The sequence below is a fragment of the Gastrolobium bilobum genome, unplaced genomic scaffold (genome assembly GCF_033153095.1).
Source record: "Gastrolobium bilobum isolate Gb01-03AN ecotype WA unplaced genomic scaffold, APGP_CSIRO_Gbil_v1 utg17055, whole genome shotgun sequence".
NCBI lineage: Eukaryota > Viridiplantae > Streptophyta > Magnoliopsida > Fabales > Fabaceae > Gastrolobium > Gastrolobium bilobum.
Window position 1 is genome coordinate 122,589 of NW_026899394.1, and position 17,956 is coordinate 140,544.

Below are 17,956 nucleotides of genomic sequence, written 5' to 3' on the forward strand. Positions count from 1 at the left end.
AAGTAGCTAGTCTTATTCCAAACTAAATGTTGACTTTAACTTAATTCAAAGGTTCTACCTAGGAAGCTTGTTTCATTCCAAGCTTGATGATACAATCCAACTAAGTTGGACCATCCTTTTTGTTAAATCATCTTATTCCAAACTTGATGCTATATTATTTGACCTTGAGTAATTAATAATATAACATTCCGAATTGAAACATAGAAATAGTTATTTGCAATAGAAGCCTGTTGATCTTATTCTTAATTGAAACTTGAAATTACATGACAAGGTTGTTATAAGTGATTTGACTATTGGTCTTATTCTTTGAAACTAGACAAGGTTATTCTCTTACAAATAAACTTAAGTTGATGCTCTTTGTAAATCAAATTGTTTAGACCTTGTTCATAATTTATGAAAATGACTTGATGCTTATGAACATGATATTATGATGCTTTATGGCATTAATACATGATATTATGTCTGATGTTATGATGTTAATTTCTTTCAATAGAACTAGACATTTTTAGTAGATTTTTCAAATGATTGAATCTATGATAGTATGAAATTTAAATTTGACATTCTATGAGGGATGACAAAGAGCTTAATGAGTGAGATCTTAATCATGATCTACTTCATGAATGAGTATATCAGTTTGAGTCTCTGGAGACTTGATAGTTAACCTGATATTGCCCATTTTGATTTAGTCCATTTACTGAACTTACATTGTGTTATCTCTATTTTGTAAACATTGTTATTGTTATTTCTATACTTTTAAGGCCTTGGACTATTTGAACTGGGCTACTTATATTTTAGTGTTATACGCATGTTGGTTGTGAACTGATACTGAAGTTTAGTTTGGATGAGTTTGAATTGAATCTAAAATTCTTAATGTTTATTTTGTTATGCTAATCTCTTAAAAGGTTCGTGATAATGATTGTTCACTTATTTAGATTGCAAATAATAATTGAGTTTAATATTTTATTACTAAAACTCCTTGAGTTTAATATTGCAAATAATAATTACCTTAGATTAGATGCAGATGATTCATATATGTTTTGAACTTTATACTGACTAACTTGTTGGATTGTGCTATATGGTGAACATAGGAGAGAGTTGGAAATATATTGTTAATATCGTTCAAATAATTACATGTTCCCATACAAGTCTAAAAGCGTGGTTATTTGAGTTCATATAGTATCAAACCCAATAATTTGTATATTAACTCTAGAATTTTCCTTAAGCTTGAGATAATACCATTTGACATTTCTTTTTTTGGAGATACACGAGAATCAAACACACTACACATACCTCACTCCACTAGGCTAACGCTAGTGGTAACCGTTTGACATTTCTAACTGGATGTATTTTGATATAATACTTCATACAACTCTAAACCATTCTGCCTGAAACTCATAACCTCCAGCATAAACCTATTGCCTCTCGAATGGTGCATTGCTCTACAAGGATATGAAAATGCTAAATGGGGCAGGAAATGAGCAACCCTGTTACTACATCTCGTAAGGTGCTGGCATAAGAAGTTCTTAAACCTGAGAGCTAATTGCAATTATTGTTTGTCAGGAAGTATTATCTGCTCATAACAAATGGATGACTTTGATTTGTGAAAACATTGTATTGACATTTGATAGATCTCACGGAAAAGGCGTACGCAATTGTGTTCGCCCGTAAGAGAGTCCTCCACTTTATCTATCTTTAATAGCAACTTACAACTGAAATTGAGCAGGGTACAGTTTGGAGTGTATGGGTGAAGTGGTTATTCTCAATTGCTTATAATTTCCATTCTCAATTGCTTAGTTATAGGTGAAGTGGGTATTCTGTTTTCGCCTTCTTAAATAAAAGTTACAACCCAATGTCCATCCATCATGGATATTAGGCCCATTTGATCCTATATAATAACCGAATGCAATTGTTAATTCGGTCCAAGCCCAATAAACACATGATTCCCAAAACTCATAATGGATCGGATAATTACATGAGCTTATTTAAAAAAAAATAAAAAAAAAATAAACAGGTAATGCATTCAACCTGTTTTGTAAAACAAACAACACTGACCAACACAAGTCCAAACATAGTAAATTCTAACAGACAATAATCACTGTGGTTTTATCTTCTCTGCAAACAGGTATTCACGCCCACAACATTAAGTCTGCCCTGGTTTCTTATAGTGGCATATATGCTTTTCTTTTTCTTTTTCTCTTTTTTTTTTTAAATTGGTCTCATTTATTTTTATTTTTGTTGAATGAGATAATTTGTCTCATACAACATGAAAACAAATTCCCGGCCCATAGTCAAAATACAGTTTGTGAATCGGGATTCCTGGTTTGCTTTTTCTATCTGTTGTTTTCTTTTCGAGCTCAATATTGGCCTTAGTTTCCAAGTCTTGAACCCTATTCTTTCCATATTAATTAGCTCTAGCATAGCACGAGGTTAGAAAGTATTGCTTTCTCTAGTAACCACATAATTCATGAATGTCTCGTTATTGTACCTCCATATATAGCAAAAAGAGGAACAGAAAAGATAGTCTTACAAGAATAATGTTATATGATCAAATGATGATAGTTCAATTAGCGCATGAGAGCTAAGTAAGTGGGGGTAAAAACACGTATTCCATCTTCTCCAATATTATCTTTGAGAGAAGTTTAAAATCTTAATCTTGAACCTGCTTCAAATGCCTCCTATAAAGAATACATGTGGTTTATAAAAAAAAAAAAAAGAAGAAGAAGAATGTTATATGAATTACGTAATGTGCATTGTTTAAACGTTAGTTATAAAGGAGTTTGCTTTTGTATATGTGAAGATCCAGTAAATTATTATTAATCTGCGTCAAAGGTTTGATAAAATTTATCACACACCTAATGCCAATTCTAATACATAAAAAAAGAGAGTGAATTTGTGTAAGGAAAAAAAATGTGAGGTAAAATGTTTGTTAGATATGTATCTATACCGAATATTGTATTGGATATTTCTTACACACCATTTGATACTTCGTAGCTTTGATCTTATAACTTTTTCGATTTTTATTTTTTTTCCATAAAATTTTGTACCGATTCTAAAATGGGATAGGATATTCTACCTACTATTTTTTCCTGCATACATTTGCCTACCACTCTTCACCACTGTTAGATCAGAATCTTAAGAAGAGAGAGAAAGATAAATATTAGTTAAGAATTTGATCTAATGGTGTTTTAAGGTGGTAGGCAAAGGTAGACAAAAAAAATAGGTAGAATAACTTATCTCTTCTAAAATACTGGACGCCATTGTGTTTGCTATTGTAAATTAAATAAGAATTTTTGTATGTGATATGTTATTCTATCTACCATTTTTTTGCCTACTTTTGCCTACCACCTCCAACACCGTTAGATCAAAATCTCAAAAAAGAAAGAAAGATAAATGTGAGTTAAGATTCCGATCTAATGGTATTTTAGAGTGGTAGAAAAAAGTAGGCAGAAAAAATGGTAGGTAGAATAGGAACAGTGACCATTATGCCACTGTTGGCAAAAAATTTACTAGACTGCCACGCCAACAGTAAATTTTGCCAAAATGCCACGTGGCATATTTCGCTACACTGCGTAGCGAAATATGTGTGCAAATTATTCGCTACACAGTGCAGCGAAATATGCCACGATAGAACCAAAAATGCCACGTGTCAAACAGGGAGAATTTCGCTACACAGTGTAGCGAAATTCTCCATGTTTGACACGTGGTATTTTTAGTTCTGTGCATTCTGACGTGGCGTATTTAGCTATACAGTGTAGCGAAATATGTCACGTGGCATTTTGGCAAAATCTACTGTTAGCGTGGCAGTCTGGTAATTTTTTTTGTCAACAGTGCCACTTTGGACACTGTTCGAGTTGAATAACCTATCCTTTTTTGTATTTACCTTTTTTTTACGAATATATATCCAAAACCGTCACATGATTTTTTATTTTTTTTAAAAAAATCTGTATTTATATATATGCGTGTATCATAGGAAATAAATCCCTTGCAATTTAACAAAAAATGCAAGGCTTGCAAATCATCTTCTAACAATTCCTTTTATTGAACTGCAGTTTTTAAAAGTAAATTTATCATAAAATGAAACATAAAAGACAAAATTAAATGCAATTTTAGAAAAAGTATAATCTTGATCCGTGCATCATATGATGTAAAAATATCTTCTTCTTTTTTTCTTAGCAGGGTATAATAACATTGAAAACGAATAAATACTCCACTTGAAACGTATTTTAACCTGGGTGGCCCCATTTCAATATAATTTTCATATAAAATTTGGATAATAGAAAAAGAATTGCAAGCCTTTCATTCTAAAGCAGCATAAAAAACAGCTCTTAGTTAAATCATAATTTATAAAGCATTCATCCACCCTTTCCAAAGGATAGAATCTGCCCCAATATTTCATGGCCACTTGATGGGCTATGTTTTGTTTTTGGTGCGTGTTCTTAAGGATAAACGGGAATAATATTTTTCTCACTCTACATTTTAGAATACAATCAGTGGGAATTACTTTGGCAACTTGGGGAAATAGTCTCTTGATATCAGAATCTGGCCTTAAAGCTCGGAAAATGCCAGAGTTATGGCCTTTTGGTATAAGGAGCTAGTGGGCTCAAATGGGACCATAAGTTAGATCCTTTACGAAAATGATTTATAATTGGATGCTTTCCTGTCTTAGGATGTTTAATCTAATTGAGATCAATACTTTGCAACATGAAGTAAGCATCATTTTGAAATGGTTGAGGTGAACACATTATTCACTGCAAGCATACATCATATTCCAAGACATAATCAAAACCCTTCCTCTCAAACACAGTGGCAAGCAAGCCATGTGCTAGGAAGATATTCATGATGCTTTTGGAAAATTAAGAAAAGTACACACATATGCCGTTCTAATGTTCTATTATGAAGCATCACCATGAGTTTAAACTTTGGACAAGAAACCCACATTCTGATTTCCCTACCCAACCTACTCAAAAGTTAAGCCCAAATAAAAAAGCTATTTTCTTTTCTGTCTATCTTTGTCTATCAGTCTCCAACACCGTTAGATCAGAATCTAAAATGAGAGAGAAAAATAAATGTTTATTAAGATTCTGATCTAATGATCTTTTAGAGTGGCAGGCAAAGATAAGTAGAATAACCTATCTCATAAAAAAACCAAATATTTCATCCATTCAGTTTGTACTTTCAAAATTCCACCATGGTCACTTGATACAAAGAATGTTCTAAATCTAGTGTCATGTGGAGGAGCAAATATTCAGGATAAAAAGTATAAATAAATAGAAATGAAATGGGTGCACCTAGTGTTCAATACTCATGTAATACTGAAAATATTTCGTATGGGAAACTTGATGAATATCAATGTGATTTAACTTCATGAATCATGTATAAATGGTACAACTCTCGTTTCCCCAAATTTTCTCTCTCTAAGTTAATGGGGTCGACCGACACAATTTCAAAATCTAATTTTCAGATTTGGGATCCTCTCATTTTTGTCAGTTTTAATTAGATATCTCATTCTTCTCATGTTGTATTTTTTGGTTTTGGTTTTTGTTTTGAAGCATTTACCAACACCACATTTGCAAGCAATCATTTATTCTATTGTTGTTATTGAATGCTAAGTCAGACGGTATGTCATAACAGCATTCACGAAAGAACCTGTTACTTACGGGTAGTGAAACGCCGGCCGTTGAGGGAAAAATCATTTACGTCAAGAGTTGAGATTTTCTGGTGCATATTCTCACGCATTCTTTTTAGGTGGATTGTAGAAAGCTCCACCACATATCCAAAATGCCATGCCAACATTTGGTACATATGAAGAGCCTTTGTCCAACTTGCTGGATGATAAGGTATTAAGGTTTCGTTTAGTTGAATCTAATTATTCGTTGAGTTAATTAACAAGAGGATAACAAAAACTGAATATAGTTTGGCAAGTTATATATATGCATTTTAATTGTTAGAAAAAAATCAATTCAAAAATAATTATAAAGTTGAAAACTATTTTCATATCTGTCCCAATCGAATCATGACGTGATGACGAAAAATTAAAAATTAAAAACAATGGAGTTGCCACTAAAGTTTATTTGAGAAAATTATGGAATAATCCTTTTTTGTTTAGGAAAGTTGTCTTTGAAAATATAAACTGAATCAGGATTCAATTATAAGTAGGGAATGTATTAGTACCTTATATTATCTGTTTTAAAAATAGTTGTTGTAAATTAATTGTGCAAATTATTGATAAAATTTTAAATATTTATTTTACCGCAAAGATTATATACAATTGATCATTAGAAAAGAAAACAATTTTAAAAAATTATTTTTGGGCTTGATGGGAAAAATCCTACTCCGAGGTATCCCTCGTTACAGTAGGAAACTCAAAGCTACATTGTTACGTAGAAAAATATTTATGTGTTGGTTAATTTTAGTTTTGAAAATAATTCTAAGGAAATTCATTTGATTGGATGTGAAAGTTTTTGATCATGGAGCTGTCACAGTCAAAATGATAATTGTACCATTAATAAATTGTCTCAACTCAGTTAATCATTTTAAAATAAGCTTAGTTTTTCGACATAAAAATGAAAACAATAATTACATCTTAAGAAACACTACTAGATTTATAAATTTTTTCACTTATATAATCCTTACTCATTCTATTTCGATCTAATGTGTGATTTTATTAGTTATCCTTTGGATTCTCAACACTTAGTCTCCATATAATTTTTGTGGGTTTCCAATATTTTTAAACTTCTAAACTTACCTTTCACATTTTTAAATATAAATGCAAATAAATTAATTATTGTACTTATCAAAATACACGCGTTAATTTTTCAATTTTTTTTTATTTGAAAGCTGGTACTTATTAATTATAGGTGAATAAATGATTAATTTTTTAAAAAAAGGAACGTAAATTATTTAAGTATTTAATTGATTTTTGAGTGTGAAGATTGGCGGAATCTACAGTACAAGAGAGGGGCATAAGCTACCACACTACACTGTGACCCTACCTTTGCTTTTCGAGGCACGCGTCCCTTCCACGCTCACCGATGGAAATTCGGTGGCCTCGTGCTCCTGTTCTCCCGTGATGACACGTATCACATCCAGGGCAGTTCACTCTGTAGCTGCAACGATTTTAACTTTTTGTCATACTGTTTGGTTTCTCACTATACGACGTCGCTCGGTTGCAGGGTTTTCACATCAATCGACGTTGCGTCACCTGGCACTGTACAAGCCTGCCAATCGTAGCTCGACACGTTTCCTTTCTGTGACACTTGCCTTTCGCACTCTTAAGACCGTTGGAAATTGGCGAAGACCCGAATGGACGTTGTTGTTTTGCACTATTAATTAAGGATGTTAAGTATGTTTTGATGTTACTGTGTTACCATGCAAAAATTAAAAAAAAAAAATGCTTCTTGTACGAATTTAAGAATTAAGATGCACAATATATTTCATGTAAAGTATAAAGAATCATTTCAATCTAAAATTTCAAGATGTTGGATGAGAGTTTTTTTAATGATTTATATTATACTCTAACACACCTTTTCACGTAAGAGTTTTTTGAACTTGAAGCGTGAATTATTGTATATGCTCAATTTTTGAGGATCAATTGTGATCTTGTGGTCACTGAAGCTCTGATACCATGTAAAGAATCATTTCAATCCAAAATCTTAAATTGTTGGGTAAGAGCTTTTTTATTGATTTATATTATACTCTACCATAAAGAAATAACAATATTGTTTTTTTATAAGCAGTGTACGATTTAAAAGAGCTGTGATGAGATAAACACAGATGGAGACTTTTCACTACCATTCCATTTATATTTGTGAACTGAAATAGATTTATGTGTGATACATGTGTGTAAAATTCATTATAAGGATCTAATGTTATTTAAATATCATGTCATATTTTTATAAAATAAGTACACAAGAAAATTGTAATTTTCAGGACAATTTGTTTTTTTTTTTTTTTTTTTCATTTTTATAGTGCATGTGTAAAACACCAGAGGCACCTGTGGCGTAAAAATAATGGTACGTGCATTGAAAGCAAAATCGGGCTATTTCCTTGGCCACGAAAAAATGCAGTACATTTATATTTATCATTATCATTATCATTATCAGTATGTAGTTTGAGTTGTGGATTTTAATAGAATAAAAAAGAACCCACGTTTCTCTTCCTTGTTTGGAATAGGAGGCTATCAAGTTACCAATTCTTACACAAGCTGTATAATACTATTTCATGGAATCACTCAAAGCAGAGTACAATTAAACTTCTCCTTTGACCCAAATGTGCTTTGCAACTAACCTTAAGTAACCTGTCATTTGGTTTCCGTATGAAATTCAATTTATTGGCGTTTCTTTATAGGGTATATGGTTTTGGTAAATGACGGCACCAATAACTACAAGAAATGACAAATAGCTAGGTTTGCAACACCCAAAATAACTAAGAAAAAATAGAGTATGAGGTTGGTTTCATTATTTATGGAAATGAATTAGGAAGTTATATTGTCCAAATTGATCTTGGTATTCATTCATGTTTGCAAATATCAGGCTCTAATTAAGTTCAACTAAGATTATTTAATTGTAATATACTAAAAAAAAAGATTATTTAATTGTTTTCTTTTATAACTATTAGTATGTGTACGAGATTTTTTTTTATACTAACCCTAATTAACACATTGAAATGAGTAGTCCCTTGAATATCCCCATGAGTTTTAATTCTTTAAGTTGACTATGAGACTAATCTCAAGTTCGGGTTTAGTCTTAGTTAAAACACTTTGTCTATCTTCAAAGATATACTTTGTGGAAATCGAACTCAGGTTCTTTCCGTACTTACTCGGTCTGTATTGCTAACAAAACTACACACATTGGATCCTATGAAATATTTTACCATGAAGTAAAATGGTAATTAATTAAGATAATTAAATTCTAATGGCTCCAATCATATGATGTATTGCGCACAATAATGGAGTTGGGTGCATGGTAATTAAAAACTCGTTTTAAAACTGCGTTTTTTATGTTTGTACGATTTTGTTTTCATCAAAACGTTTTTATCAACATTCCAATTCTTTTTTACTTTTTACTATTTTTTTATTACAATTTTATGTTTTACGATTTTTTATTCCTCTTTTATTTTTAGGTAAAAACTCGATTTTAACTACCTTGGTTGAGTGCCAATTGGAATTTTCTTGTTAGCATAGATATAAAAATCAATGAATGAATTTTACCTAACCAATCATGCTTGTTTGTCTAGCTTCAAATTGACATTTAGCTAAAAGATTATTCACTTGAAAATGTCTCATTGCACTTAATGGCTTGAAGAGATAATATTTGCTCGCCCGACCTTGTAGCACCTTTGGTTCTACATAAATGTGGTATTTTATACCTAGACAATTTCCATGTATGACATGAGTAATGATTACATTAAGCATGTGATGTACGTATTGGAAATGTAAGTCCAAGAAGAATAATGGTAAGTACGAACTCAAAAACTAGTAATAGATTAAATTTCCCAGATTTGTTCAAAAGCTAACAGTTTTAGCATGCTATTCAACAGCTACTTATATCCAATAAGATTCTATTAAGATTTTACTAAAAAAAAAAAAAAAAGATTCGATTAAGAAAACGTTTTGCATAAATTATTTGAATTAATGTATACTTACTTTACTTCAATTAAAAAAAATCATGGAATGAATTCTGTAAATTATTTCTCCAACAATTAGAAGATTTCCTAAATTTATAATCAGCTGCAGTTAATAAATTACTTCCATAACTTCCAAAAAAAATAAAATTAGTTCCATATCCTATATACCATAGTCCCTAGGCAAGAGGTAGGTAGGTGCTAGAAATTGTTCTCTCAAACCAGTGAACTTCTAACTTTCAAGGTCACATCTTATTTTCGAAGTGCTGATTGCTGACATTGTAAATACATATTTCCCAAAAAGATTCCAGCCTTTTACAATTCTTTTTTAAATAATTCTAGTTCCAGAATCAGTTAATTCAGTAAAATATCTTACTAGTCATTTTCCAATTTCAACCAACATTTGTTAACTATACCTTTTTTTTTTAATATTTCAATCGGTTCATCGTTTCGCGACTAGTCCGATTCGGGACGGGTTCATGATTAAGGTTTTAAACCCCTTCCAAAAGATGATACTGGAAAAGATCAAACACATGCTCTCTCGCCCACCTCCTACTACTCTATACGTTCTTCTTTTCCCACCTATTTCTTTACATCTAGCATTACTAGCATTTAATTACCACGTATAATAAAAAAGAAATAATCATATAACTACTGTTGATTCATGAAGTCATTTCTTACGCCTTCCAATAATTCTGCAGTTTGAACGAATGAATGCAATGCTCCAAAGGTGGCTTCAATTGGCTCATCTTATCTCAATAAAAAAAATAAAACATTTATTTATTTGCATGATGGAGAATGGAAGCCAGTCATAAATTGACACGTGTGGGATCCATTTTAAGGTATGTGACGACGTTTTTATACTCTTGCTCTACCACCCTGAATACAGTGGGAAAATGACACAGATTTTTCTTAATTAACACAACTGTCACCACGCGCCAGTGTCACCACCCAGATTCCAACTCAGACAACTTGGTGGAGCACAATTTGAGTGATATGCACGCTCCTCTATTGCATCTGGGTGACATGTTTGTTTACCAAAAATGCCATAACATGGAAAAGCACGGGAAAAAGATAGTTACATGAAACTAGAAAGAACTCAACCCTAAGCTCCACTCCATTTTTCTGGTGGAGATTGGAAAATCCTGAGGATAAAAAACCAAAGTTAGAGAGTACAACACAACCCAAAACTCATAGTACTTTCCTCTCTCTTTCTTTCTCTCTCTCTAGGGTTTCAAGTTTCTAACTTAGTATTCAACTTTCTCTTATTTTTCACAAATTTGGTTGCACTTGGGTACTGATCCAGAAAAGAAGGATCATCAAGCACCCAAGAGAAGGTAAAGGGAAAAGGGAAGAAAAAAACAAGAAAAGTGGAGAAAGAGATAGATATTGTACAGAAATAGAAAAAATTAAGTGAGAAAAAAAAAGGGAAATTTTTGAAGAAGGAGGAGTGAATAGATAGGTTGGAAATAGTAAGGATGGGAAGAGGAAGAGTTGAGTTGAAGAGGATAGAGAACAAGATAAACAGGCAGGTCACATTTGCAAAGAGGAGAAATGGGGTTCTCAAGAAAGCCTATGAGCTATCTGTTCTCTGTGATGCTGAGGTTGCTCTCATCATCTTCTCCAACCGTGGCAAGCTTTATGAGTTTTGTAGCAGCTCTAGGTCTCTCTCTCTCTCTCTCTCTCTCTCTCTCTCTCTCTCTATATATATATATATATATATATATATATATATATATATATATATGATCTTTCTTTTCTGATTGTGAAATAACATACTCTTTGTTGACCTGTGAGATCTATTTGCTTCTTTATTTTTATTTTATTTTGGTGACTTTCATTGGATTTGTTTATACCAACAATTAAAGAGAAAGTTGGCTTGTGATTATTTAATTAATTTTTTAAATATTTTTGAGCCAGTCTTTTTTCTTTTCTTCTCTTATCCTATCTCTTGTTATGTGAATTTTTGGCTTCTGTAAGATCTGCTGGCTTGGAAGAAGTTTTATGTTTTTCTCACAATGAGCTAACATAGTCAAAGTTCAGTTTTGATTTGATCTTTTGTGTGTGTGTGTGTGTGTAATGTTGTAACTGGTGGTAGATTTATCAGATCTAGTATATGATCCGGTGAATATCTAATATTTTGTGTACTTGTACGGTTAACTTTTGTTAGATGATTGTTGACTAGCTTTTTATTTTTATTTTTGTTACTTTCTGGGGGTCTTTTGCTTAATTTTATGTTTTAACTTTTTTCCTTGAGATCTGGCTTTTGATAAGAAATGAGATCAAGATCTTTGCTGTTTCTTGACCTAATTTTTGCTTGAGATTCTTCTTAATTAAGTATTTTACTTTCCGGATTTTCGTTGGAAGTCTGCTAAGTGAGTTGGTGACAACTTCAAGTTGTAACAAGGGTCTGAAGTGTGAAGTTCTGTATAACTTCTTCTATGGAACATGTTTTCCAATGAAGCCGTAAGTAAGCATGCAGTGTTTTGCGCACCAAAAATTAAATTGTTCTTTTGTTGCTAAAATCTATTTAAAAGGATTAATTTCAGCTAGCTACTTTTTATATACTTCTTATCCAAAAAATTTGCAATGATTTTTTTAGTGCGATTGGATTCGTCCCCCCCTCTTCCCCCCTTTTTTTTAATATAGGGTGCGGATTATTATATCTAAGCGTATGTAAAAATGTTGATTATCACGTCATTTTGGCACTTTCATGCAAAAGCAATATTTTCATTTTTCTCCTTTTCCTATCTCCTTTTTTACCTTCATTTTGATTTGTGTGATCAGCAACTTACGTCTTCATGAGTATCCCTTATTCTTCTTCTTATTTTATAATTTTTTGGGTAGTCAATCCCTTATTCTTTTAATTCCTTGAATTCTCAGTACCTAGGCAATTAATTTATAAGTCTTTAAATTGGAGGGGCAAATAAGCGACTCGAGGAATATACTCATTGAAATTCGTACAGGGAAAGTGAGTTGGTTTACTTATCATAAATACTTCGGCTAGGGAAACCCTCATTGAGGTAAAAATAAAAAACAAGGTAAACCTGGCCATAACAAACTTCTTTCTCTTTTCTCTTTTTCTTTTAAAAAAAAAAATACATCAAGCTTGTGTAATTGTAGATATTTGTGAGAAGAACCACTTCAACCCAAAATCTTAAGGTATTGGGTGAGAGTCTCCCTCACGCAAAAGTCAATTTTTTGACTTGAATCGTGGATACTAAACAAACCCAATTTTTGGTTTTATTAAAAATGAGGTAGTGAGGATCAAATTCGTGATCTCGAGATCACTGAAGCTCTACAACATTTTGTTCTGTTCCCTATATAGATATCATATGCATGCATCACAACAGGATCTCAATGTCCATTTCTTCATTCTAAGATGTAAGTTTGATGTTCTACATCTTCATTGTATTGCTTCAGAAACTCCAGTAAATCAAGATAGGGAAAAAGGCAGTGCATAGATGCTAATAGTAGCCTCCAAGAAGATTAATATTTAAGAGTAAATGTAAATTATACTGAAATAGATATTAGAAGGGATTTTAAAGAGGAAACTTTCATATGGGAAACGTTTATTATAGTACCAGTTTGTCTAACACTTGAAGGGGAATACAAACATATAAAGTTTTAAGCTTAATCTACAAACTTTTGTATTGTGTAATATTTCGTTTCTTTTTGACGAAGATTTAGGTTTACTTCATCAAAAGAACATATCAAAGAAAAAGAATATTAGGTCTAGCAAACCACATAAAATTTTCTTGTTCAGAAGCTTTGTTTTTATATCAGAAACGAAGTGGATGATTGTTTATTTTCTGCTTTAAATGCTTGACTTTTTAGCGTTTCATGCTGAGTAGTACTTGTTCAGTTGGCTTTATATTACAACTCACTTGCCCCATTATTGACTATTTCCTGTGTTACAGTTTGTGTAATTTGTAGATAATTATAAATCTAAATCCTATCTTTTTTCCTGCGTAAGGAACATTTTCGGAAACCTGTTTATTTTCCTTTTTTTAGTCATCACTTGGTATAACTGGATGATCAAATAAGTGCATCACATAAAACTGCTGAAGATGGTTTCTTATCATCAAACCACTCTTTCTTGTAGTGTGCATTTACTTTTATGAAGACACACAGGGACACCATTAAACTGGCAAACACACAAGATATGGTTAAATTTGTTGTTGACATCCTTTTAGTATTGTGGTATGGTTATCCTTACATTATCATCAAGTTGATGGTTCTTCCTTTCTTTATGCCCCTTCAAATCAGCATGCTCAAAACTCTTGAAAGGTACCAGAAGTGCAGTTATGGTGCTGTGGAAGTTAGCAAACCTGGCAAAGAACTTGAGGTAGCAACTGCTGTTGTTTAATTAGTGGCATTAAGCTTATGTTAGAAAGTTCATTTAGGAAACGCATAAGCCAACATACAAAATGTAATGTATATATAGCTTTGTTTCTATTACATATTGCAAAGTCTTTTGTTATTTTTCATTTGTTATTTTCTTTTGTAGCAGAACAGTTACCGTGAATACTTGAAGCTGAAAGGAAGATTTGAATCTCTTCAAAGGACCCAGAGGTAAATTGAATTTAATAGCTGAGTATTTAGAAATATAAACTCATTATAAAACAAACATGACTTTCACCTTTTCTCTGTTCATTTCTTGTGAGTTAAGGTTTGTGAAAAACTTTTAGTGGTCATTTAGTCACCAAATAAAATTTTCATATTTTTCATAAATAATATGCCAATTACAAAATGTCATGGTTCGAATTCAGGAAAACAGTCTTTGTACTTATGCAAGAGTAATACTTCGTATAAGGATTATTTATACCTCACATTTGCTAGTCGGATTTAACATGAGTGATTATTATTATTTTTTAATATGCCAATTACATTAGCAGGATTTACTTAATTTGACAATTGCGTTTGTCTCTGCCATTACAGAAACCTTCTAGGGGAAGACTTGGGTCCACTGAATACCAAAGAACTTGAGCAACTTGAACGGCAATTGGATTCATCTCTGAAGCAAGTGAGGTCCACAAAGGTAACGTAGTATGTATGTTTAAGAAATATGTTACTTTTTCAGCAAATTATACAGATGAAGATTATTAAAATGGTTCTTAATTAGTTGTTGCAGCAGCTTAATGTGATTTGTTCATTTTGTTTCCCTTCTTTTCGTAAGTATTTTTCTGTAACATTTTTTTTTTGTTTCTTTTTGCAAATAATATTGTCAATGCTTCATTTACTACATGATATAAAGGCATACTATGATATGATGATAGAAGAAATTTTGATCTACTAAGTAAGTTTTGCTGCATTAGGAGTTTGAACAGACATATAAATGGAATTACGTTATAGAAAACCGCAACGAATAGGATAGTATTTACTCTTCATAGAAGATTTTGACACTTTTAGATGTCAAGAAATTACATGTCTAATTGGAGAGCTGACTCAATTTATAATATGAGCGAACTGACAAAAGAGTAGGATTCAAAATCTACCGTTGAATAATTGTCACATCGTTTGATTCGAGATTAGTTTCATAATGTTACGGTCTTTTTTCCCGCTTGGGTCATGGGATACCCAGGAGCATGACTCATCCTAAAGGTATATTTAAAGTCATGAAATCCAACAAAAAGAATTACATATCTTGGGATTTCATAATTTAAAAATTACATATTTTTTTATTTACAAACTTTATTATGTATACATGAGTTGGTTTATGTACTACCTTAGTACATAGTTAAATTTGTAAATAAAAAATTTATAAATATAACCTTCCTTATGGTAGATATATGATTTATTGTGTTTGTATTCTTTTAAATTTTCACTATTTTGAAATTTCCTAAAGAAAAGTTTATTGTGACTCCTGTTGGTTATTTGCACTGTGTGGAACATCAATTTGCAGACACAATTCATGCTGGACCAGTTATCTGATCTTCAAAATAAGGTACATGGTGTTGACATAACTTGAGGAATAAAGTAGCTTTATGGTATCCTGATGATTTCAAGCTATTGTTTCGTTACAGGAGCAAATGTTGGTAGAAGCAAACAGATCCTTGACAATGAAGGTAACATTATACGTACCATTATCCGCAATGTTCTTCCCCTAATTAGCAATATTGGTTTTGTTCCGTGCTTCGTCCTTGCTGCATAAATATGTAGTAGAAGATATAGCTCAGCGTTAATGTGATACTTTATACCATAACTGTCTCCCCTTAGATATTTTGGTATGCTTACCTGGAAGTTCAAATTTTTTTCAAAATAGTCTTTTAAGATTTTTTAAGTTAACCAATAACCATTGGTTTAAGAAATAAGGAATTTGTTGCCCTTATTTTGTTCTCGTACCATTTTTTCCATTTTCACAAAAAAATGATACGAGAACAAAATAAATAAAAACCATAAGATGGAAATACTATTGCAATTTTTAACATATCATCATTCTTAGTCCTCTGGCATTAATAAGGTCCTTTGCTGATGATATGCTTCATGACTACCACTTGTTCCCAGCTGGAAGAAATCAATTCAAGAAATAACTATAGGCAATCATGGGAAGCTGGTGATCAAAGTATGCAATATGGTGGTCCACAGAATGCTCACTCTCAGAGCTTCTTCCAACCATTGGAATGCAATCCCACATTGCAGATTGGGTAAATAAATCATCATATTCTTGTCTGTTCTTGCTCAAGGTGAATTGTGTTACACTTTAACGAGTTTCCCTTTTCATTCAGTCCTGACTACAGGTACAATACTGTAGCACCAGATCAGATAACTGCCACAACTCAATCTCAACAAGTGACTGGGTTTATTCCTGGATGGATGCTTTGAGCTAAGTTCACTATTTATCTGGCTACATAAAACCAAACACCGTGCAAAAGAGCAAAGCCAAATGCTTCTTGGTGTTGGCAATGTGTAAATGCTACTGTGCTTCTATTGTTTTTTATTTTGGTACAACAACAGTTGTGACTCCCTTGAAACTATCGAACCTTTTTAGCCATTAGACATATGGCATGTAAGAAATTTATGTTAGAATATAACTTTGTTATGAATAAGAAGGAAGTTTGAGCTGAAAAGATGTGTTTTTTGGCCATCAAATAGGTGTAATTGAAATCGTGAGTGGACAATAATCTTAAGGAAATAGCTTCCATTGCGCTTGTAATTGTTTGCATCGATGATTCAAACGTGAGTTTCTTCCATTTCAAAATGATTTAAATATAACTATTCGAATTGATGCTTTGGTTTCCATTAGTTTAATGAATACAGATTGCACATACAATATACTGTATTCGGTGTTTGATTTATGCTTGCTATCGCCAACAATCTTAAAATGATTTATTGCATGTTGATCTATGTTTATATAAATCTGTTTTCCATATGAAGGAAAATTTCTCCATGTTTGAAATCATGAGTTCTTCAATTTCCAATTATTAAATGACTTGATTATCGCGGGAAGACATGGATTGAAAGGTAAAGGAAATTTTGTTTTCGCTAATGCCAAATTGAATTGACGGTTATAGTTTTTAGGGTTTGTATGGTGGACAAAATAGGAAAGGAATTGATGGGATAAGAGATCTGAATAAAAGTTGGAAAGAATAGTTTGATAAACTCATTTCCTATCCCATGTTTGATGTGCACCGGAGAAGCAGTATGGTAGAATAATGATATCATTCATATTCGGTATTTGAAGCAAACTATATGATATGATATAAATATACAAAAATATATATTTTAAAATTAATTTTTAAACTATATTTTTTTATTTAAAAATAATTCTTATTTTAAATTTTTAAAAAATTTCAAATTGAAATTTCTAAATAAAATATATTAACACACACAAATAATTTAAAAAAAATTCAAAATAAAAAAATTATATCTGAACAAAGTAATTTTTTAAAATTGAGTTTTGGATTAAATATTAATGTTGGTGGCCAATGGTTAGTGAAGTAGTGGTAATGGTGGTTGGTGATAATGGGTGTTGGTGACACCGTCGGCAAGGTAAGTGACAATTGTTGTGGCTGATTGAAGCAGCAGCAGTGGTGGTCTGGTGGATAATGGTGGCAGAGATGGTTGGTGCCTAGTGGTTTGCATAGAAGTGGCCTGAGATCGATGGTATCTAGTTGGTGGTGGTGGTGGTTGGTGTGGTGGTAGCAGGTGGGGGTGGTTAGTTGTGGTGGCACCAGCGACAACTAATGGCAACTGTGGTGGATTATTGATGGAGAGCGGGTGGTGGTGATGGTTGGCACTCAGTGGTTAAGCGTGGCAGTGGCCAATGCCAATGGCAACAATGATAGTTGTGGTTAGTGTGGTGGTGGCAGGGGGTGATAGGTGGCGGTGACCG

At 32.2% G+C, this 17,956-nt stretch overlaps 1 protein-coding gene across 2 annotated transcripts; it reads left to right on the forward strand.

Moving 5' to 3' along the window:
- Positions 1-11,099: 11,099 nt before the first annotated feature.
- On the forward strand, positions 11,100-16,494 carry LOC133290182 (agamous-like MADS-box protein MADS2). 2 transcript variants are annotated; one of them, XM_061488236.1, is made up of 8 exons: positions 11,100-11,284; positions 13,891-13,969; positions 14,135-14,196; positions 14,563-14,662; positions 15,527-15,568; positions 15,648-15,689; positions 16,129-16,268; positions 16,350-16,494. In XM_061488236.1, exons 1-8 carry the CDS (start codon positions 11,100-11,102, stop codon positions 16,444-16,446), a joined length of 747 nt encoding a protein of 248 aa, XP_061344220.1. In that variant the 3' UTR covers positions 16,447-16,494. The 2 variants fall into 2 exon arrangements, with proteins under 2 accessions (XP_061344220.1, XP_061344221.1); XM_061488237.1 differs by having other exon boundaries at positions 16,362-16,494.
- Positions 16,495-17,956: the final 1,462 nt, after the last annotated feature.

What these genes read in the sequence shown, in the direction of transcription:
- LOC133290182 (XM_061488236.1), top strand. Translation starts at nt 11,100, where the DNA reads ATGGGAAGAGGAAGAGTTGAGTTGAAGAGGATAGAGAACAAGATAAAC. An exon ending in ACAGATCCTTGACAATGAAG is followed by an intron (nt 15,690 to 16,128) that starts GTAACATTATAC and finishes ACTTGTTCCCAG; the next exon opens with CTGGAAGAAATCAATTCAAG. An exon ending in AATCCCACATTGCAGATTGG is followed by an intron (nt 16,269 to 16,349) that starts GTAAATAAATCA and finishes CTTTTCATTCAG; the next exon opens with TCCTGACTACAGGTACAATA.